Genomic DNA, 23,216 nt, shown 5'->3' with positions numbered 1-23,216 from the left:
GGACGGCGTGAGATACCTCAGAGGGGAGGAGCCATAATTCGACCTCTATGACTCACTGGATCTGGACCAATGAGACAATGCTGCTGCAGCGGGTGTGAACTTTGATGGGGGGGGGGTTAGTTCAACCAAAACTCTGGGCAGTTTTCTAGGAAAATGTCCCTTCCATTTGTCTGTGCATCTGCTTAACATTATGCTTGTTCCATTATTGAGTTCATGTTTGTTTTGTGCTAAAGATGAGTAGGAAACTAGCTGGTAAGATGTGATAGAAAAGAAAACGGCTCATCAAAAGCGTTACAGTGTGAGCAGTGGGCACTCAAGAGGAAGCACTTCTGTAGGTCACTGGAGACTGTCATTGTCTGTTTAATCCAAAAACTACTAGGTCACAATAAAACAAGCGATGGAGACTTTCATTGGACTTGTTGGTTTGTAACAAAGTGATTAATGAAAGAATAATGTCCCCGCTTTGATGGGAACCAAAGCCTTTTTCTCCAATGGCCTACGAGAGGTTGTGTTCCCTCACATTCTGCTGGCTGAATCTGACATGGCCCTGTTATTATAGACCATGAATAGAATATCCACACTAGGAGGGGGTTGCCTGGCAACAGCTTTATGATGCAAAGTGACTTCCTGAATAGACCAAAATGTAACATCCTGTGTGTTGGTCTGGGGGGGATGGCTGAAAAGGATGGGGATAAGGGACAAGGGGTAGTGGGGTGGTGGGTTATAGTTCCATACATTCTTCACTGATTGATATGGAAATAAAAAAGTTGAAGCCGTCGTCAATGAAAAATATCTTGTTTGTATGAGTTCTATTTTCTCCAACATATACTCTGAGCATAGCTGGGAAAACATTCCTCCCACCCTTTTCCAGTGTCTCTCTCGCTCTTTATCCATCTGTCTCATCCCCCTCCATCTCTCTAGCTCCCTCTCATTCCTTCTATGTCTGTCTGGCACACTGCACATTCCACTGTCCCATCAACGGTTCTCTGGAATGACACAGCAGCAGTTCTAACAGGATGCAGCAAAGTGAAAACGCCCACAGAGGACCGTGGGTATTCTTCTCCCAGTGTGGTCCAGCTAGAATCATGACCGACCCTCATCACTCTATAGACAGTCGCCATCAGACACTTGATGAAGTACAGCTGATCTAGTATAAATGGATGTCATCAGGACACGAAGTAGTGTAAAAATCTATATCCAGATCTACAAACACTACACAACATCCATAAATCAATTACCGGTATACAAGTCAATTGCAGGCCAAACATGTTAAGAAAATATGTATTGTATTTATATGTCTCATATTTCGAGTCTGTGGTAAAAGACAAACATAATTCAGTTTAGGCATGTACTGTACTGATGTTGGAAATGAACTGCTCTTCGTCCTCCTGCTCTGTGCTTCAGAGTGAGGTCTGATAAAGCCAAGTCTATAATGGGCCTTTTCAGTAGCCTAGTCTGACTCAAGTTACTGTATATCCCAGCCCAGACCCAGCAAATCTGTGTTTTGTCTAGTGTTTGAACCAGTCTACACTTTATAGGACCTAGCCCAGGTTTCCCCCGACCTTGTTGTAGTAGTGAACTTGCACCACATGCCACTGGCCATCACTGACACCTCCAAGGATGTAGGGCGACACAGTCGTCTTGGTCTCACCTAAAAAAAACAAGTCAGCAAAGGTTATTCACACATCATTGGATCAGGGCTAGTGCCAACACTTGTCACCATCACATGTGAATATATTAATAACAACTAACTCTAGATTTGGGATTAATTGGCTGACGAGCAGTAAAAGAAGCCCCTCCTACCAGCAGAGAAGGTGAGCTGGATCTGCTCGTTAATGATTTCCACAGCGATGAAGTCGTGCTTCTCGTTGAAGCGGCCATTGTAGAGTAACAAACCATTTGGCTCCTTTGTGGCAAATCTGGAAGACAGAAAGAAACAGGGCTCAGTGTCCATTCTCAGCCAAAGACTAAGAGAGAGTAAACAACAGTCTTTTCACTGAGGAAGGGTCTTTGTGGGTGGGGGGGGGACTATGTGAAGATGCATTCTGTAAATATAAGTAGTCATTTATTGCATTTATGAACACTCAGTGCTGAAAAACATGTCTAAATGGTCAATATCATGTGTAGCCTTCTCATACCCATGTCTAGAACCAAATCCAGTACCCTCGCCACAAGACAGACAGACGTACAATATACTGACTGACATGCCCTATTATAGCAGAGGATACAGATTATGAATGCATCAGAAAACGTTTTTCCTTTCCCATTAGGTTACTAGGAGGGCATATTGATGCACTGTCCCTAGTGATTCACCATTGAGGAGCAGAGGACTAAATGTAATAATGCTGCAATTTTCCACATATCACTGAGCACCCAACAGGGTTAACCACCACGACCACCGTTCTCTGACAGAGATGGAGAAAAGTGCTACAAAATAATGTAATATCTGCAGTGTAGGTGTGGAGCATGACACAGTCCATAAACTCAGACAGCATACCGTGGACAGTGACTAAACCACAGAAATAGAATATCCATAGAGCTGGAGGTCATTGTGTTGTTGTCTTTTACTGTAACGTTAATAGACAGACGCATTTAACCAATCCAGTGCACCTCTGGCTCCCATCCAGAGGCCACGCCAAGTGACGCCACTAACCCTCTCGTCCAACCTGGGATTCAAGGAACGACGCGTTCCAACCACAGAAAGACCACAGGGCATAGAAAAAAGACGGCACTAGTTCTATAAAAAAATCAAATCAAAAATCAAATCAAATTTTATTAGTCCCATGCTCCGAATACAACAGGTGTTGACCTTACAGTGATATGATTACTTACGAGCGCCTAACCAACAGTGCAGTTTCAAGAGATAAGGATAAGAATAAGAGATAAATGTAGTGATTAAAGAGCAGCAGTAAAAAAAAAAAACTATATATAGAGGGGGGTGCCGGTAGAGTCAATGTGCGGGGGCACCGGTTAGTTGAGGTAGTATGTACATGTAGGTAGAGTTAATTAAAGTGACTATGCATAGATGACAACAGAGAGTGGCAGTGGTGTGGAGAGGGGGGGCAATGCAAATAGTCTGGGTAGCCAAATCATTGGGTCACTGAGTTCTGAGGTGTCTTAATTTGATTCACTACAAAGGTAAAAAGCTCATGTGTGACACCGTGTTACCTTATATAATGATATTGCAGGCAGTCCAGGCCAAATGCAGAAGTTGCCAGAAAATTATAGAACCAGAAAACAATTTCCCCTCATTCACGTCCCAGGGGACCCCACAGTGGATGTGCTCCGTTTTACATTTGTAACTTTCTGAACATCTGTGGGAGAACTGAGCCCTGTCGGAGCCCTGTCGTCTGTGTTACTGGTGTGACTCGTTAGCGCTTGTAGTCCGCATCTGCCTGTTCAGATGGAGACCGTGTCAGACGGATGAAGCCTACTTTCTTCTTTTAAATGAGGGAGAGATTCCAGAGATCTAAATACAGTCTCTCAGGATGCTCTCAGAGCACATTGGTAAATGTTGCGAGGCTATGTGTGGGTGTGTGCGCCAATGTGTGAGCGTGCATGCATTATCCCAGAGTGTAGCCATGGGGCACAGCAATGCTGACCTGCTTACTGAGGAGAATGATAATCATGACCTCAGACAAGAGGGAAGAGGAGAAAAACAAAAACGCACCAACTGATTACAATAGCACTGAATATCTCAAACATGTTCACCCATGACTGCATGGCCACGCACGACTGCAAAAACGTCATTAAGTTTGAGGACGACACAACGGTGGTAGGCCTGATCACCAACGACGATGAGGAAGCCTATAGGGAGGAAGTCAGAAACCAGGCAGTGTGGTACCAGGACAACAACCTTTCTCTCAACATCAGCCAGACAAAGGAGATGATCGTGGATTACAGTAAACGGAGGGACGAGCATGCTCCCATCCATTGTGACGGGGCTGTAGTGGAGCGGGTCGAGACCTTCAAGTTCCTCAGTCTCCACATCACTAAGGAATTAACAAGGTCCACACACACCAACACAGTCGTGAAGAAGGCACAAAAAGATTTGGCAAAGATAGAGCTGCACCATTGAGAGCATCTTGACTGGCTGCATTACTACTTGGTATGGTAACTGCTTGACATCCGAACGCACGGTGCTAAAGAGGGTAATGTGTACGGCATAATGCGTACGACTTATCTCTACTACTGCACCGCAAGCGGTACCGATGCACCAAGTCTGGAACCAACAGGACCCTAAACAGCTTCTACACCCAAGCCATAAGACTGCTAAATAGTTAACCAAATAGCTACTTGGAAGGCTTTCCACTAGATGTTGGAAAATTGCTGCGGGGACTTGCTTCCATTCAGCCACAAGAGCATTAGTGAGGTCGGGCACTGATGTTGGGCGATTAGTCCTGGCTCGCAGTCGGAATTCTAATTCATACCAAAGATGTTCGATGGGTTTGTGGTCAGTGGTCAGACCAGTCAATTTCATCCACACTGATCTCGACAAACCTTTTCTGTATGGACTTCGCTTTGTGCACGTGGGCATTGTCATGCTGAAACAGGAAAGGGCCTTCACCAAACTGTTGCCACAAAGTTGGAAGCACAGAATCGTTGAGAATGTCATTGTATGCTGTAACGTTAAGATTTCCCTTCACTGGAACTAAAAGGGCCTAGCCCAAACAATGAAAAACAGCCCCAGACCATTATTCCTCCACCACCAAACATTAGTTGGCACTATGCATTCGGGCAGGTTTCATTATTCTGGCATCTGCCCAACCCAGATTTGTCCGCCGGACTGCCAGATGAATCACAGAAGCGTGATTCATCACTCCAGAGAATGCGTTTCCACTGCTCCAGAGTCCAATGGCGACGAGCTTTACACCACTCCAGTCGACGCTTGGCATTGCACATGGTGATCTTAGGCTTGTGTGCAGCTGCTCGGCCATGGAAACCCATTTCATGAAGCTCTCGATGAACAGTTCTTGTGCTGACGTTGCTTCCAGAGGCAGTTTGGAACTCGGTAGTGAGTGTTGTAATTGAGGACATTAGATGTTTATGCGCTATGCGCTTCAGCACGCGGCGGTCCCGTTCTGTGAGCTTGTGTGGCCTACCACTTCATGGCTGAGCCGTTGTTCCTCCTAGACGTTTCCATTTCAAAATAACAGCACTTACAGTTGACCGCGGCAGCTCTAGCAGGGCAGAAATTTGACAAACTGACTTGTTGGAAAGGTGGCATCCTATGGCGGTGCCACGTTGAAAGTCAATGAGCTCTTCAATAAGTTCATGCTACTGACAATGTTTTTCTATGGAGATTGCATGGCTGTGTGCTGTCAGCACCGTGTGGCTCAAATACCCGAATCCACTAATTTGAAGGGGTGTCCACATACTTGTGTGTATTCTCCTCGTACCCCTGCAAATTGACTCGGTACTGATAACCCATCTATATAGCTAAGTTATCGTTACTCATTGTGTATTTATTCCTTGTGTTATTATCTTTCTATTTGCTGTGTTGGGAAGGGCCCCGTAAGTAAGCGTTTCACTGTTAGTCTACACCTGTTGTTTACGAAGCATATGACAAATACAGTTGGATTTGGTTTGAAACAGAAAATCGTGTGTTGTTTATCATGGTTAGCATCTAGAAATATTATTTATTTTCATCTATGGCTTGGCCTTCTTGTCATCAATGAATAGGTTTTCAAGGCTTTTTCACACAGCTTCCAGATCCCCCCGGACTGAGTGCAATCAACCATAACTGACTCCTCTGGCAACATTATATGTCACATTAGGCTGCCATTAGCAAAGTTAACAACCAGTCTACATATATTGACATATGGAAGGGCCATGATATAATGGCAAGTTGATGTGACTGTATTAGACATGTGCATTGAGGAAGTCTCTAGGATGGCCAAACCTGACATGAATACTAACAATGTGAGAGGTATTATTAAAATATGACACAAATGTTGCTACTAAGGCTGTTTCTGGTAACAGACACACTTCCAACACACAATTTCCTCTTCCTGCTAACTCTCGCTCTACTGTAGTGCAGTCTATAGGCTCCACCTCACTGAGGTTCCCCATGAGAAAAGCTCTTTACCACAGTAACCTGATCAAGCCAGGTTCAGGTAACAGAGCTCCCTGATAGACAGCCTGCTGGGTGTTAGCTGTGATATCCCCAGCTTTACACACCACCTACTTCACAGCTCTGGGAGCAATCTGGGAACTACAGGCCAAGGCTTTTAAGAAAGAGATCCAAAAGACTGCCATCTGAGCTACATTTAAACAAAGGCCACCACTTCCATAAAACTCACAAAGGCATATCATTATCACCACTACTCATTAATGGCTAGTTTCAAGCCCTGCCAAGAACTTCTAGAGTGAGAAAACATCACAAATATATATATAAAAATGGCCATGTAATTTTACAGTGATAGCAACTGGGGGTATTGTCTTTGCTATGACGGGATATTATACCCACGGTGGTGCTTTTATTGTCACTTGGGATGGAGCATTTCATTCAAATTAATGTACCCGTGTCTCATTTACATGAATGTACTTCCGTGATCGACTGTGTTCAGTGTTACTCATCTGTTTTATTTAAGCACCACCATCCCCTGGCTACATCGCACAAGATACTAGTCTTTGATCTTGGTCTAGAAATACAACTTGCTCTACCTGTATCAGACAAATGACACCATTATGTTTTAGTGCTCATATAAAACTGGATGGTCGTTAATTGAGAGCAAATACATGTTCCCAAAATATCAAGGCATACCAGGATGAAAGCCCCCTAGGTGTAGGAGTTAATCTCATATGCACACGCACACACACACAAACGCATTTAACCATGGAAAAAGGTCTGGAAATATGGCTGAATATAAACAGTATAGCTTCTCCCTCCGCAAGGAAATCAAACGAGCGAAATGCCGTTACAGGGACAAAGTGGAGTTGCAATTCAATGGCTCAGACACAAGACGTATGTGGCAGGGTCTACAGGAAATCACGGACAACAACAAGAAAACCAGCCCCGTCACGGACACCGAAGTCACGCTTCCAGACAAACTAAAACACCTTTGCCCACTTTGAGGATAATACAATGCCACCGCCGAGGCCCGCTAACAAGGATTGTGCACCCCCCCCCCGTGGCCGACATGAGTAAAACACTGGCCCAGGCGGCCTCCCTAGCCAAGTCCTCAGAACATGCGTAGACCAGCTGGCTGGAGTGTTTACGGACATATTCAAATCGCTCCCCTATCCCAGTCTGCTGTCCCCACATGCTTCAAGATGGCCACCATTGTTCCTGTACCCAAGAAGGCAAAGATAACTGAACTAAATGACTACCGCCCCGTAGCACTCACTTCTGTCATCATGAAGTGCATTGAGAGACTAGTCAAGGATCATATCATCTCCACCTTACCTGTCACCCTAGACCCACTCCAATTTGCTTACTGCCCCAACAGGTCCACAGACGATGCAATCGCCATTACTCTGCACACTGCCCTATCACATCTGGTCAATGTAGGATATGTAAACACTATGTTAAGTAATACTGTTCAATGTGACTAGCAGCTCAGCATTTCAACACCATTGTACCCTCCAATGCTCATCATCAAAGTGGCTGGAGTTGAGTCCGTGGGTCTGGCAACGCCCGCCAACTGTGCAATTGTGGCTCCTGGACAGTTTGACGGGCCTTGAGATAGAAGCTGTTTTTCAGTCTCTCGGTCCCTTGGTGAAGGTAGAAAACAACATCTCCACTTCGCTGACCCTCAACACTGGGGCCCCACAAGGGTGCGTGCTCAGTCCCCTTCTGTACTTCCTGTTCACTCATGACTGCACGGCCAGGCACAACTCCAACACCATCATTAAGTTTGCTGATGACACAACAGTGGTAGGCCTGGTCACCGACAATGATGAGACAGCCTATAGGGAGGAGGTCAGAGACCAGACAGTGTGACGCAAGGACAACATCTCCCTCAACGTGATCAAGACTAAGGAGATGATTGTGGACTACAGGAAAAGGAGGACCGAGCACACGCCCATTCTCATCGACGGGGCTGTAGTGGAGCAGGTTGAGAGCTTCAAGTTCCTTGGTGTCCACATCACCAACAAACTAACATGGTCCAAGCACACCAAGACAGTCATGAAGAGGGCATGACAAAACCTATTCCCCCTCAGGGGACTGAAAATATTTGTCATGGGTCCTCAGATCCTCAAAAGGATCTACAGCTGCACCATCGAGAGCATCCTGACGGGTTGCATCACTGCCTGGTATGGCAACTTCTTGGCCAGTGACCGCAAGGCACTACAGACGGTAGTGCATATGGCCCAGTACATCACCGGGGCCAAGCTTCCTGCCATCCAGGAACTCTATACCAGGCGATGTCAGAGGAAGGCCCTAAAAACTCCAGCCACCCCAGTCATAGACTGTCCTCTCTGCTACCGCATGGCAAGCGGTACCGGAGTGCCAAGTCTTGGTCCAAGAGGCTTCTAAAGACTCCAGATCAGCTAATCAAATGGCTACCCAGACTATTTGTACTGTGTTGCATATCTCCAGCTTCACCTTGATGAGAGAGACAGACAGAGGAGAAATAGGCCAAGCGCTGACTCAAAGCTCAAAGTGACCACTGAATGTAATCAGATCAGACTCCTGGATCTCAGATTAATGTCCCCGGGTACACAAGGTGCCATTCCAGAAAAAGTAAGTCTACAGTCCCCATTAGAAAACTCTCTCACCATACATACTCACCATGCTCAGGGAACCCAAACCCAGCTAGAGAAGATGAGCCTTTTAAAGACTACGGCTATTAAATGATTCAGTAACTTATGAAACACCAGGAAGCTTATGTAAATGAGAGGGGAGGCAGGCCGTTAAGAGGCGTGAGCGTATAAGAGCAGTTGTGGAATGTATGAAGTGATCATTTAAAGAGAGCGCAAGAGTAATGTTCGAGAGGAGTCATAAAAAAAGAGAGAAAGAGAGGGTGGAGTGGTGGGAGGAAGAACGAGAGAGGTGGCGAGAAGGAGTGAATCACAGTACTATATTTAGGGAGCTACTTTGTACTACGAAAGTGAATGATTGAGATGGCACAATGTCCCACTGTGTGGGGTATTAGTTGTACTTACGAAAGGGAGAGGGTGAAGTGGAAGCGCTGGCGGAGGCCCTTGAAGGTGAGGAAGGACTGCAGGGGGAAGTTCCTGGTGGTCATCTCACAGTAGGGCTTTTCATATCCGCCAGATGGGCACTCACACTTGAACCCTCCCACCAGCAGGTTCACACAGGTGCCCCCATTCTTACACACAGCTGGGCCACAGCGCCCGGAGCGGGACGATAGCTCACACCGCTTGCCTGGAGGAAGAGAGAGGGGTAGAGAGAGAGGGGGAAGGGAAAGAGACCAGTCAGAATTACAACTATCAAGGTGACAAATTTCAGTGCCAGCCCTGAACAGTCTGTGGGTAAAAAAAAAAAAATTGGTCCTCCCTTCCAGTTCAACTTCACTAGTGTCTAATCTCACCAGACTACTGCTGCGGTTTAATATGGGGCAAGACAAGATGCATTATGCCTCCAGCACTTACCACGAGCCTTCTCCGAGAGGGAGGGAATGTGTGAGAGAGGCAAAGATGGTGAGAAGAGGTCAAAGGACGCAGCAAGGAAGAGACAGATTTCAGACAGTGAACGAGACAAAAAGAGAGAAAGAGAGAGTGCTATGGCAATGGGGAACTGTTAGTAAGCCTTCATGCATCGTGTAGCCCTGCGCACTGCTTACAACTTCTATTGGTCTCCAGTCTCTGGATGAGAAGCTGCAGTTGCTATGGTGAGACTGCACGCCTCCTTGCACGAGTTGGAATGTGTGTCAGAGCCACTCGGCAGCACGGAACACTTCCACTGTTCCACTGAGTTACTGTACACACCACACAGAAAAAGACAACATCTCTATAGACTATACATACACAGGGCTTGTGTTGTACATCCTACAGCCAGTCACAGCCAATCACAGGATTCCCAGTCTAAGACAATTAAGGGAACCCTTTGTTTTACTACTGTTGTAGGGTGTATTCACTCATTCATCCAACTGCAAGGTCATTGTGGTCATTATGGATTAAGCTTTGATAAGATGTGGATGTTATCCTATGATGCATTGCCATGACAGTAGTCAGCATTGTACCGTGGTGGGCTACACAGGCAGAAGAACAGTCACTTTACCCTGGCGAACTATGACAATTTGTTGTTTCCTTGATGGCGCTTGTTGACACTTGGCTACCGCTAGTAGAAAAAGCACTAACTGCATGAGTCGTGAGGAAATTAATCAGTGACTCGCCTCAGGCAAAAAGTTACTTCTGTCTCTTTAAACAAATCAGGGGAAGAGGGGACATTAGTCAGGGCTTGATGTGGTCAAGCATTGCTGCAGTCAACGCTGGGCTACTGTAGGAAACTGGGCCACTGGGATTGTCTTCTACTTCCTCTAAAGTCAGCTTGGGCTCTACAGGGGCCTAATTTTTACTGAGGAGGCTTCAAAGTTAAATGTGATGTATTCTTCTTTATACAGTTACAATCATACGCAGATCAAAAATGACATTTTTTATGGTAGAAAAATCTTCTAACACTCAGAAAAGAGAAATAGTAGCGTTCTGTTTACTTCAAAAAACCTACCAGCTCAGCTACACACATTAACTGTACTGGCTATATCCATGTAAGTACCTATCCAGAAACTGTACAGAAGACAGTAAGAGACATTATAGTGAGCATCCGGTCTCCGCCCTGTCACCTGAGCCTGTTCTGTTGTTTATATGGTAACCTGGGAATAAACAGGGCCAATGTTTTTCTGTCAGGCATCCCTCTGGGACGCCCTCCCACAACAGGTGCAGGGTCCTGGAACAACAGCTCTCGGTTGCTAGGTGAGCTGGGCCATGTGAGGAGCTTGCAAATCCATTTTTTTGGAAGCATTTACTACCCCTGCCCTCTCCAACTCTCTGTTTACTGCAAACATGAATCATTAAGGCTGTCAAAATGTGCAGGGACCAGTTTTAGGCAGGAGACACACCACACACTTTAACTACTCAAGCATGGTAAATATCAATGAGAGAAAGTGTACCATTTTGTGGCAATCCAATAGATATAAAACCGGCAATTCAAAAGCTCTGAAAGCATTATACTGTGGATAACTGGACAAAATTGACCTATAAAATCATGTGGCACTTTGAAATACAAGCATTTCCAAAAGGAAAGTAGGTTTGTTGGATTCCTCCCCAGATGTTACCATATATTAACATGTAATGTTTTCATGAGGGACTTGAAAGGGTAACCTTATTAAACTAATTACAACACACTAATGCCACACACACGCCTCGTCTCCAACCACCATATCAAATCTCCCCAGTTGACACGGCACTCAGATTAATAAAAAAAAATGGGGTTCTGTTCTCTTCAGCAGAGGTGAGACAGAGGTGCTTATCAAACACAACAACAGCCAATGAGTCACACAATAGATAAGAGTCACCAGAAGAATAGGCACACACAGAAACCTTTCAGTCTCAGCCCATAGCTGGCATCTCCACTGATCTTAATTTAATCTAATGTGGTGATAACAGAGACAATGATTACCATGACTAATTCATATGATCCTTAGATTAGTGTAATTGTTCAGCTGCGTCTTTTAAAACAATGGTGTGTGAATAAGCAGGGGGATTAAATGGCGGGCTATAACTAACTCCTCCTGCTGAGACCCCTTTACAGATCTAAAATGGAAACGGCCATTTCTGTGCTGCTAGGTAACTGAAACGCATGGTCTCCTCTCCTAAGTGAAACAGAGTGGTAGAGAGTCCTCATATGGGCAGTTTCTCCCTGAGGACGTGAAGGCATACAAGAGTTAAGATAACTCAACGCTGGGACGACAACACTACATGCTTCTGGCACTATCGACAGGGCTTACTCAACACAACACCAACCCACCAATCATACTGACAATTTGCTGGAAGAATACACTTAATTTATTCAGTTGCAGCTAACCTGGTGTGACTACCATGTAAAATCAGGTAGGGGTGAATCCAGGCCATGTCGAACATTATTCTATATCCCATCCACTGATTCCAGTCACTAGTAGTGAAGGTGACAGAGTGGCATAATTGTGATCCCACCGTGCCAAACACATTGTAGCATGGGCCAGGTGCAGTGGTGGAAAAAGTACCCAATTATCATACTTTAATAAAAGTAAAGATACCTTAATAGAACATGACTCAAGTAAAAGTGAATGTCACCCAGTATTTACTACTTGAGTAAAAGTCTAAAAGTATTTGTTTTTAAATATACTTAAGTATCAAAAGTAAATGTAATTGCTAAAATATACTTGTATCAAAAGTAGCCAGGGGAACGCTCCAACACTCAGACATCTTTACAAACGAATAATTTGTGTTTAGTGAGTCTGCCAGATCAGAGGCAGTAGGGATGACCAGGGATGTTCTTTTGATAAGTGCATGAATTGTACAATTTTCCTGTCCTGCTAAGCATAAAAAATGTGACTAGTACTTTAGGGTGTCAGAGGAAAATGTATGGAGTAAAAATTACATTATTTTCTTTAGGAATGTATTGAAGTAAAAGTCAAAAATATAAATAGTACATATACCCCAAAACACTGAAGTAATACTTTAAAGTATTTTTACTTAAGTACTTTACGCCACTGGCCAGGTGATGAACCTGGACCAGATAACAGGCTTACACGAAACAACACTGATGCTTTTTAGAACTAGCTAGACCAGAGGTGAGTGGACTAAAACCGAGACTGTAGGAGTGTTATATGAATAACAGTATCTAATATCTCACAAAACACAATCCTATGATCTGCCAAATTCAAATTCAGTTGGGGTAATATTGGAGGCTTCCATGAGGCATTCCTACGACATGCTTTGATTTTTTAATTGATTAATACAACATCAAACACTGAAATATAAAGCTTTCAGCATTTGTGTGCTATAGGCTACTGATAGAACTAACGACAACATAAAGAAATGCTTGATTAGATCAAAGTAAAAGTCTGCAGCAGCAACAACCGTGTTGTACTGGGGCCTCCTTTCATATATGGGGCAGAGTGTGTGTAGAAATATGCTACAGCGCAGTATACTGTAGTGAGATTGGAGCTGAGGAGATGGTGTATAAAACATGTTAAAGGTAAGAGCTAAAAGTAGGTTGTTGTATGTGAGTATTCTCAGTCCATTTGTCCTGTACCAGACTGAGTCAGCCAGGCTTAATCATTCGCTCAGTCCTTCCCAATATGAGTGAAATTGATGGCTGCTCTGCTCTGTTATTTTTTCTCGCTTTCCATCATACTGCCATCTGGCAACGCCCACGGGCCCCAGCAGTTCCACACCACACACAAGCACGGGAACACAGACACATACATACGCGAGCACACACACAGCAATTACCTACCCACCCACATGGAGTAGGCAATTCAGAACCCACACACACACACACACACACACACTCATAGAGCAGCCAATTGACCCCCCACACCCATACACAGTGGCTTTCAGCACAGCGGGAGTTTCAAATCCAACAGTCAGTCATGTTGAACAACAGGAGCTGTAGATTGCATCCAGGACAACCCCATCAACCCAGCCCAGTCTTGGATAGATCTGGAGAGGAGAGGTTGACTGTTCTCTCAGAGGCTTTGTTTGAGGAAATATTAGAGCAAGGCAAAAGTTGATGATTTATGAATCACCCTAACACAGGCATAACTGCATGTCTCGATCATATTACTACTCTGATTACGCAGCAGGTAGGCACGCCCAGTAGATGAAGTTGAAATGAGCTAGCCTGCTCAACGCGGTACAGACTCTGATCTAAGTGAGATTGATGAGGATCACTCTGCTGAGTTGACATGGCTCACACACACCATCATCCTCCACAGTTCAGCTCTCACACACCCACAGCAGTATGGACCATGTAAAAGAGTGGTCCTCAACCCGAACCTCTGAGTGACACCCACTCACTATTAGAACAACATATTATGTTCTCCCACACAATCGGAATGTGTCCAATGGAAGTGGCAGAAACACTTTTTACATTGGGCTCCCGAGTGGCGCAGCGGTCTAAGGCACTGTATCTCAGTGCTAGAGGCGTCACTACATATCCTGGTTCGATTCCAGGCTGTATCACAACCGGCCGTGATTGGGAGTCCCATAGGGCGGCGCACAATTGGCCCAGCGTCATCCGGGTTAGGGTTTGGCCGTTATTGTAAATAAGAATGTTCTTAACTGACTTGCCTAGTTAAATAAAGGTTAAATAAAAAATAAATACATTGATTTAGCATAATATAGAAGATACCCTTAAGTGTCTAATCCACTGAAGAGACCATAAGAGACTACCACTATAATTGACACCATTGTAATCAGTGCTGTTGGCCCATTTAATTAGCTGCATAGACCTGGAGGGAATTCCAAAGCCAATATGATATCCTAAAATATTGGCAGCAGATCCTGAAAGGGGCATTCTATCTGTGAAATAAATTGGAGTGGAGACTGCAGGGTTAATTGAGGGTATCATATCTAGAGATGATAATATATAGAAATCATTGCATTTCAAAATGTGGTGGTGGATACGAAGCCAAACAAAACTAAAAACACCCTCTACCTAGCTAGCTAACCTGAACCAGAAACACAGATCTACAAAAACGCATTGCTTGACAGTCAATATTATCATAGTGATTTGTAAAAAGAAGGTTAAACAAGGTCTGGTCTTGCCAAGATTTGAACCACACAAGAGGGTATGGTTTTAAACTGTATACACTGTTTATTAAATGGAGATAACCCACTGGTCTAGTAAAAGTGACAACAATTATGTACATGTAAGATCAACCCTTTAAAAACTGAATCCATCTTTCTAGAAAGGAGCGAGAATCCAACCACATTTCATGCTTTTATCCAACTAGAAAAGCGGTGAACTTCAAAGAACATAGTATATGTCACATAGGGAGAGAGCAGGGCTTGGGTGAAATCAAATTAACTCATGCAACTCCATAACCCTTTGATAAAGCAGAGGGCAAAAACTCTGGTAATCACTCATATTAGCATATTTCCATTCCCTTCTCATTCTCCCCATCCACTCTTAGTTTGTCTACTTCTCTCACCTTCAGCAGAGAGAAACCAGATCATCTTTGATATTTTCCTGAAATGCATAATATTTGGAGCAGTGTGCACATCTTTCCTTCCTAAATCTGCTTTAAGTGGAAAAAGACTAAAAGCAAACCCATTTGAGATTGGGGCTGAGATAGTAATTGCTTAACATCAGAGTACCTCAGTATCTTAAAAAAATGTAACATTTTAAAAGTTCTTCCTTTGCACCAATCCTCACAGCCCACCATCTCTACAGCGTATTCTTTGTTACACTTTTCAATTCCAGGTATTTTTACCAGGGGGCATTGTTAATTAAGACAGGAAGACGCACTCTCTTTCTCCCTCTCCATCTGTAGCCATACATAATTCAGCACTTCCTTCCATTATTCCTCCCAGAGATACTCTGCTGCTGACCGGCCAAATTACTATTGTTTTCCCCCTCTCAGACACACTCATCCCTGTAATGCTACAAGCTCTACAGGACCTCAGGCCAAAAGAGGCCCCAGGAAGGCAATACCAAAGATACCAGTAACTAACCCAAGATATATCGTTGGCATCTTTTCCAATGGGAGCAAATTAAGCATAATGGGCAGAAAAAGCAAGGTGGTGGGCAGAGCCAAGGACGACCTAGCGAGATCCTATTGCCGTGTTTTTGCATATTTTCATTAGGGAACGCCTTATCTGTGAAGTGCGCAGTAACTCAATTCGCCCCTGCACTCGGAACAACGCAATTTTTTGAAACTTTGGTCAAGTCTACAAATCTTAGTGCACCCTGTTCATAGCAGATTCTAGTTTTGATAACAGAAAACTGTATTGAGATTGAATGTTTAACATCGATACTGAAAATTTGCAGAATGTCAGCCAAGTTTCATCTTGCTCCATCTTCTCCCACCATATTTGCTTCAGATTTATATATCCTGTGAGACATCTTGTTCCTTCTTCAATCTGTGACAATACCACACTCTGGTGCACCATGGACCTGGCCTGTCTTCAAAGCACTCATATTGTAAGACCCTGATGTTAGCTCAACAAAAACAGAACGTGTCGTTGATCCAGACTTCCTCCGACACATACTTCCTTTATACCAGTTCATAATCTTTCATTGATCCCTGCTGGATTGAGATGTAGGGTTTTTACTCACACACAGACTGCACTTTTCATTCTCTCCAACAGTGGGGAAGGGTAGGAAGTATGAACAGTTAACCGGCTGGCGCATGTTTATCGCATTCCCACCTAATTGGTCTAGGGATTATTAAATGAACTAGTCATCACACTGCCTGTCCAGCTGAATGGGTTTCATCACTGTATAGGGCTTTAGCCAGGCTGTAACATGTCAGGGTCAATATATAGACCAGAGGGTAGGATGACATGAATGAATGATGATGTATACATCCATAGAATTTCCCATGGGACATTAGATACGAAAATTTACTTTATGACCACGTGGCAAGAATGATGTCGTTGCATATTGTCATTGTTGTGTCTATGACCGGAATGAGGCTATTCACTATAAATACAGGAGATGCACATAGAAAACCACTTGAAAAATGTTGAATGTATGTGAATTGTACGTTTGTTCATTTATTTATTTGAATCCGCATTAGCTTTTGCAAAAGCAACAGCTACTCTTCCTGGGGTCAACAAAAACCATGGCAAGTACTAAAATCACTGCTACACAAGGACAGTTACACAAATTCAAAATACAACAATAACAAAAAAATTATACAAACACAACAAAAAAAATTGTGTGTTACAGTGCACTTGTGTGTTTCCCCTCACAGTCCCCGCCATTCCATGAGTTGTCATTGAATCTGTTTTTAAAAGGTCATTTTGCTGTTTGCTTGAGTAATTAGAGATGGAAGGGGGTTCCATGCGATCATGGCTCTGTATAAAACTGAGTTGCTGGGAATTCGTTTTGGACCCCTGGTGGCATGTGTTGTGGGGTATGTAATGTGTCTGAGCTGAATGTTATTTGATTATGCAGACCATCTGTAATTTGTCACAGTAATATTTCTCATAAAAACTAGACGAGAAGCATTTACTCTCTCGTCAACCCTCAACCAGGGAAGACTGGCATGCATGCTGTTGATGTTAGTTCTGTATGTGCAGTTAAGGACAAGGCGTGCTGCTCTGTATTGAACCAGCTGCAGCTTTGCTAGGTTTTTCTTTGCTGCACTTGACCATATTACTAGACAGTAATCAAGATGGGACAAGACCAGGCCTGAACAACTAGTACAGTTGATTTTTATGTTTCATAAGAAACGGACCCCATCTTCACAACAACTTTGTCAATATGACTTGACCATGATAATTGACCATCCAATGTTATACCTAGGAGTTCAGCTTGCTCAACTTTCTCAATGGTCACACCATTTATGTACAACTCTAATTGAGGTTTAGGTCTTAGAGAATGTTTTGAACCAAATACAATGCTTTTAGTTTTAGATGTATTTAAGGACAGTTTATATCTACGAAGTGAAATTTCTTCATCTGTTATGAAACATCAAATCAAGAGAGAGGTCACTCACCAGTATAGTCATTGAGGCACTCGCAGGTGTAGCCTCCCTCTCTGCTGCGACACAGGCCGTGGGCTCCGCAGGGTTTGGAGTAGCACAGGTCGATTTCTGTCTCACAGTAGTCTCCTGTGAAGCCCGTGGGGCAGCGGCAGCGCAGCCCGGCGATGGGGTGGATGGGCCGGAACAGGATGGTGTCGGACGCCACAAAGGGTGCCAGGCTGTCGAACTTCAACACAGACACACACTTCATGTAGTTCTCACAGGGCTCTCGCAGGCAGATGTTGTCATCGAAGGGCAGCACCTGCTGGGAGGAGATGTGGGCCAGCAGGCTGCGGTTCAGGTACAGCCTCTCTTGAAGCTCCTCAGACCCAAAGAACTCTGCCCCGCCACTGGCCCCTGCTGCCCCTCTGCCAATCCTGTCGCGCCCCCCTCCTCCCCCCCGCGGGTCCTCCCTGTGCGAGGGCACGGCAACAGACAGGCTGACGTTGAGGATGCGGGCGCTGACGTCCGTGTCGTCCTGGATGTTGAACACCACCACGTCCTCACGGTCAGCTGACAGCACGCGGGCCACGCCCTCCAGGAACTGGGCCAATAGCAGGGACAGGAAGTGCTCCTGGGAGGTGTTGGCCAATCGCAGTGTGATGCTGTTGGAGAGCATCTCGTCTGTGATGATGGTGACCTGGAGCAGACACTGGGCCGACACAGAGTGGATCCCATCTGACAGGAGAGAAAGAGGAGGAGGAGAAGCACAGTATTAATAATACAGAACCTGGATTTATATCACAAACAGTACTGAGGTTTTTTTCTGGATATATAAGAGGCTTAGATGGTGGGAGTGGCAGGAGGCTTGGCAATCAATGCGACTGGGTTCAATCCGGGTAAGACATTTTTAGAGGCCCCCATCTTGCCAGCGGAGAGAATTTAGCAGTTTTCAAGATTGTTTCCTGCAATTCTACACATTTTGCCATGGCTAATGCAATGTTCTTATGCTCAAACATTTTGACAAAATCACAATTTTTCAATTCTCCCGAACTGTTTAGCTTTTATTTTGGTCAATGTTACTTCTCAAAGATTATATTATATATAAAAAAAAGGAAAGTACATAGAAGAGCTAATACACCTATCTGGTTTATACTGAAAGCATTTTTCCATCGCCAAAATGTATAATAAACAATTTTTTTACTCAGTTTGGACCTTTTTTGCATGTATTCACAACACAGATATCCATCTCCCTGCATCCAAAGGGTTAATAAGATAAGGCTATTCAGTTGTCTGTATAATGAGCTATACACATCTGAAATGTCCTTTCCCCTTCACATACAAGGACAGCTCATCCTTCTCTAGCCTTTACTACTGTTGTTTGAAACGCCATCCTATCAATTCCTTCCCACGGCCTTGCATTACAAAATACATCTCAGCCCACAATTATCCAATACCTTATATACTTCAAACCCTATTGAGTGATTCCTTTAGTAAGCTGATTTGCAGAACTCATTCCAGTTACTGTAAACCACATTGACAATACAGAGGAAAACTTCTTAAAGAAAATATAATCTTGAGGACTGCACAGTGAGCGAAATAATGAAGGGAAAAAAACCCGGACAGACTCATCAGAAATAACAAGAAACAAAAAGTGGAGTAACAAGTAAGCCATGTCGCTCACAAGCAGAGAAGTCCCATCCATTTTAAAGGATCCTCTCATCAAGAGAACTTACACAACATCAGCGCTAGCATTGAAAAAAGACATGGGCATAACCTAGGTCTCCATTAAAAATAGATGCCTTCAGGCTGCAAATGTATTTAAAGAGCAGAAATACATAATGTATTCTGTTGTTCAGAACTCCCTGATAGTAGCGGTACGTGGATACAATCACCGGGGAAGCCAAGGAAAGAAATGCCATATTACAACCGGTGTTATGATAATTGCGTTGTTTGTTCTATAACCTGTTAGTTCATATGCCTCGACACCACAAGTACAAATCCCTATCTCCATCCATGGCTAACTTAGGAAAGGGACGATTTTAGATAGCTAGCCACCGGAGGACAACACAAGATGCAACAATTAAAGTTTTCTGTCAATGACATTTGGCTTCTGATGTAATTGGTGTGAAGCCAAATCCAAAACGGGCTTCCCTTTTTTTTGGCACGCCAGGACCCTTCACAGCTGAGCTTACTCAGTTTAGCTCAACGTTGATGGGCTATTATTTTATTTTTTAAATTATCAAGAGAAGCCAAATGATCGCTGTCTTCCCTTGCATTCAATGCTACGAGCAGCAACAATGTCATACTTTTTGTGATCAGACAGCATCAGATAGATGGGCTACACACAGAGACAAAAGCGGGGCTGTCTCATTCGCTCGGATGCTTTCTCCGGTGAGATACATTCAGCCTCTTGCGAATTGAAGGACATTTATGAAACACAGAGAGATGAATGAAATGTTTTTCTCTTGGTCCATTTTTGGGGGAAACCTGGCTTCCTTGGCATCTGTGAATACATGCCTCTGCTCCTGACAAGTCAACATGATCCCAGTTCAGGAATCATAAGTTAGACAATCACGGCCCTCTCCAACATCATCCAACCATCTCCTCTCACCATCTCAAATAGACTCTGTGGTTGAGGCATTTGTAAGGATTTGTAGGTAATACATTTATACAACGTATTACTGGTGTTATTGATGTTTTCTGTTACAGTATCATCCCGTCTCCTGTCTCCGTCTGTCTGGATCTCTGTGAAAATCAATAGATAAAATTGTCCAAAAAAGATCTGAAACCAATCCTATTCTTGACTCTGTTATACATTTTATCTACAGCGTTGTGTGTTTAAGGTCACCAGAGAGAGAGAGGGTTTATTTGTAGCAGTTTTTGCTAGTCTGTTGCCTGAAGGGCAAACATAAAACACACCTAATCAAATCAAACCTGTCGTGAAAACAAGCCCCAGCCTCTTCCCTTTCCACTGTAATCAATAGTCTCTTTGTCTGGGGGCTCTGGATGTGGGCCAGAGAACAGAACAGAACCCCTCAGCTGAGCTTTGGTGGAGGAGAGAACCCAACCAACTACACAAACAGGCAGCAACACTGTGGCAGCTACCGGATCCCAGGCTGGCACAGGGCATGTTTAAACACCCAGCGCCAAAATGAGAGAGAAAGTGGGAAGAGAGTAGAGAAGCGAGGAGCAGAGAGAAAGGAAGACTGAGCAGCATGTCTGACACTGCTTTAATCCTTCTGCTGCCAGTCAAGCCACTCCCGCACTGAGCAGAGTGAACAGAGCTGGAGGGAGGACTGGGAAGGGGCACTTCTCTCTCAGACACACTGTGTTGTCTGTGCACACAGAAAGGTATACACACAGAAACAAATTGGTGAGGAGAACGTGTCAGAGGGACATTAAAAATGGAAAACAGTCAGATGCTTGGGAAAGAGGGGCAAAGCCGTGGCAAGGAGATTCAATTTAACATTTAATCTGGGGAGATGAAAGTAGTGCCTCGGTGCCTTTTCCACACAGGCTTAGCTGTGTACATTGGCACGCCTTGTATCAATCATGAAATGGTAACTGCCCAGTAAAAAACTTGTCTGAGAAAGCTTATACCACATCCTATCCTTCAAGTCAACGTAGTGACGAGTGGCACCAGTGCCATCTTTATCATGACAGCACTGAGCTCATCACAATTCAGCAAACTCATCCTTAAACGTGGCAATTCACATCTTGCTTTCGCTTTTTAATCTTTGTTGACATTTGCATGCCGAATCATGTTACATGTTAGTCAGAAGACCTTCAGCAGCTTTGATAAGTTGCATAATTGAAAAAGAATGTAATATTTTAATTACGTCACATAATTAGCCTATTTAAGTATATACAGTTGAAGTCGGAAGTTTACATACACCTCAGCCAAATACATATAAACTCAGTTTTTCACAATTCCTGACATTTAATCCTAGTAAAAATTCCCTGTCTTAGGTCAGTTAGGATCTCCACTTTATTTTAAGAATGTGAAATGTCAGAAAAACAGTAGCGAGAATGATATATTTCAGCTTTTAATTCTTTCATCACATTCCCAGTTGGTCAGAAGTTTACATACACTCAATTAGTATTTGGTAGCATTGCCTTTACATTGTTTAACTTGGGTCAAACGTTTCCAGTAGCCTTCCACAAGCTTCCCACAATAAGTTGCGTGAATTTTGGCCCATTCCTCCTGACAGAGCTGGTGTAACTGAGTCAGCTTTGTAGGCCTCCTTGCTCGCACACGCTTCTTCAGTTCTGCCCACAAATCTTCTATAGGATTGCGGTCAGGGCTTTGTGATGGCCACTCCAATACCTTGACTTTGTTGTCCTTAAGCCATTTTGCCACAACTTTGGAAGTATGCTTGGGGTCATTGTCCATTTGGAAGACCCATTTGCGACCAAGCTTTAACTTCCTGACTGATGTCTTGAGATGTTGCTTCAATATATATAATTTTCCTACCTCATGATGCCATCTATTTTGTGAAGTGCACCAGTCCCTCCTGCAGCAAAGCACCCCCACAACATGATGCTGCCACCCCCGTGATTCACGGTTGGGATGGTGTTCTTTGGCTTGCAAGCCTCCCCAATATTCCTCCAAACATAACGATGGTCATTATGGCCAAACAGTTCTATTTTTGTGTCATCAGACCAGAGGAAATTTTTCCAAAAAGTACGATCTTTGTCCCCATGTGCAGTTGCAAACCATAGTCTGGCTTTTTTATGGCGATTTTGGAGCAGTGGCTTCTTCCTTGCTGAGCGGCCTTTCAGGTTATGTCGATATAGGACTCGTTTTAATGTGGATATAGATACTTTTGTACCCGTTTCCTCCAGCATCTTCACAAGGTCCTTTGCTGTTGTTCTGGGATTGATTAACACTTTTCACACCAAAGTACGTTCATCTCTAGGAGACAGAACGCGTCTCCTTCCTGAGCGGTATGGCGGCTGCGTGGTCCCATGGTGTTTATACGTGCGTACTATTGTTTGTACAGATGAACGTGGTACCTTCAGGCTTTTGGAAATTGCTCCCAAGGATGAACCAGACTTGTGGAGGTCTACACATTTTTTTCTGAGGTCTTGGCTTATTTCTTTTGATTTTCTCATCATGTCAAGCAAAGAGGCACTGAGTTTGAAGGTAGGCCTTGAAATACATCCACAGGTACACCTCCAATTGACTCAAATTATGTCAATTAGCCTATCAGAAGCTTCTAAAGCCATGACATAATTTTCTGGAATTTTCCAAGCTGTTTAAAGGCACAGTCAACTTAGTGTATGTAAACGTCTGACCCACTGGAATTGTGATAGTGAATTATAAGTGAAATAATCTGTCTGTAAAGAATTGTTGGAAAAATTACTTGTGTCATGCACAAAGTAGATGTCTGAACCGACTTGCCCAAATTATAATTTGTTAACAAGGAATTTGTGGAGTGGTTGAAAAACGAGTTTTAATGACTACAACCTAAGTGTATGTAAACTTTCGACTTCAACTGTAAGCCTAGTTGCCTATAAATACTACTTCAGAATTCACCACGATAATATAAAGCAAGATAATAGCGTATCACTTATTTTCAAGCCTGGCATTTTAGGATTCCTTTTTTCTTTGCCCATCATCAC

At 43.8% G+C, this 23,216-nt stretch overlaps 1 protein-coding gene across 4 annotated transcripts in view; it reads right to left on the bottom strand.

Annotated features, from left to right (window-relative positions):
* Positions 1–23,216, bottom strand: part of celsr2 (cadherin, EGF LAG seven-pass G-type receptor 2) — a 76,581-nt gene that overhangs the window by 26,783 nt on the left and 26,582 nt on the right. For all 4 annotated transcript variants that reach the window (XM_071375358.1, XM_071375366.1, XM_071375375.1 and 1 more), the window contains exons 2-5: positions 17,622–18,326; positions 9,112–9,334; positions 1,804–1,919; positions 1,563–1,651 (exon numbers count right to left, since the gene is read on the bottom strand). In XM_071375358.1, coding sequence (XP_071231459.1) covers positions 1,563–1,651; positions 1,804–1,919; positions 9,112–9,334; positions 17,622–18,326 — 1,133 coding nt within the window. The remainder of the gene's footprint in view (positions 1–1,562; positions 1,652–1,803; positions 1,920–9,111; positions 9,335–17,621; positions 18,327–23,216) is intronic.

Source organism: Salvelinus alpinus, chromosome 2 (genome assembly GCF_045679555.1).
Source record: "Salvelinus alpinus chromosome 2, SLU_Salpinus.1, whole genome shotgun sequence".
Lineage (NCBI taxonomy): Eukaryota > Metazoa > Chordata > Actinopteri > Salmoniformes > Salmonidae > Salvelinus > Salvelinus alpinus.
Note: the sequence above shows the minus strand (reverse complement) of the source record. Positions and strands in the feature narration are given on the sequence as shown.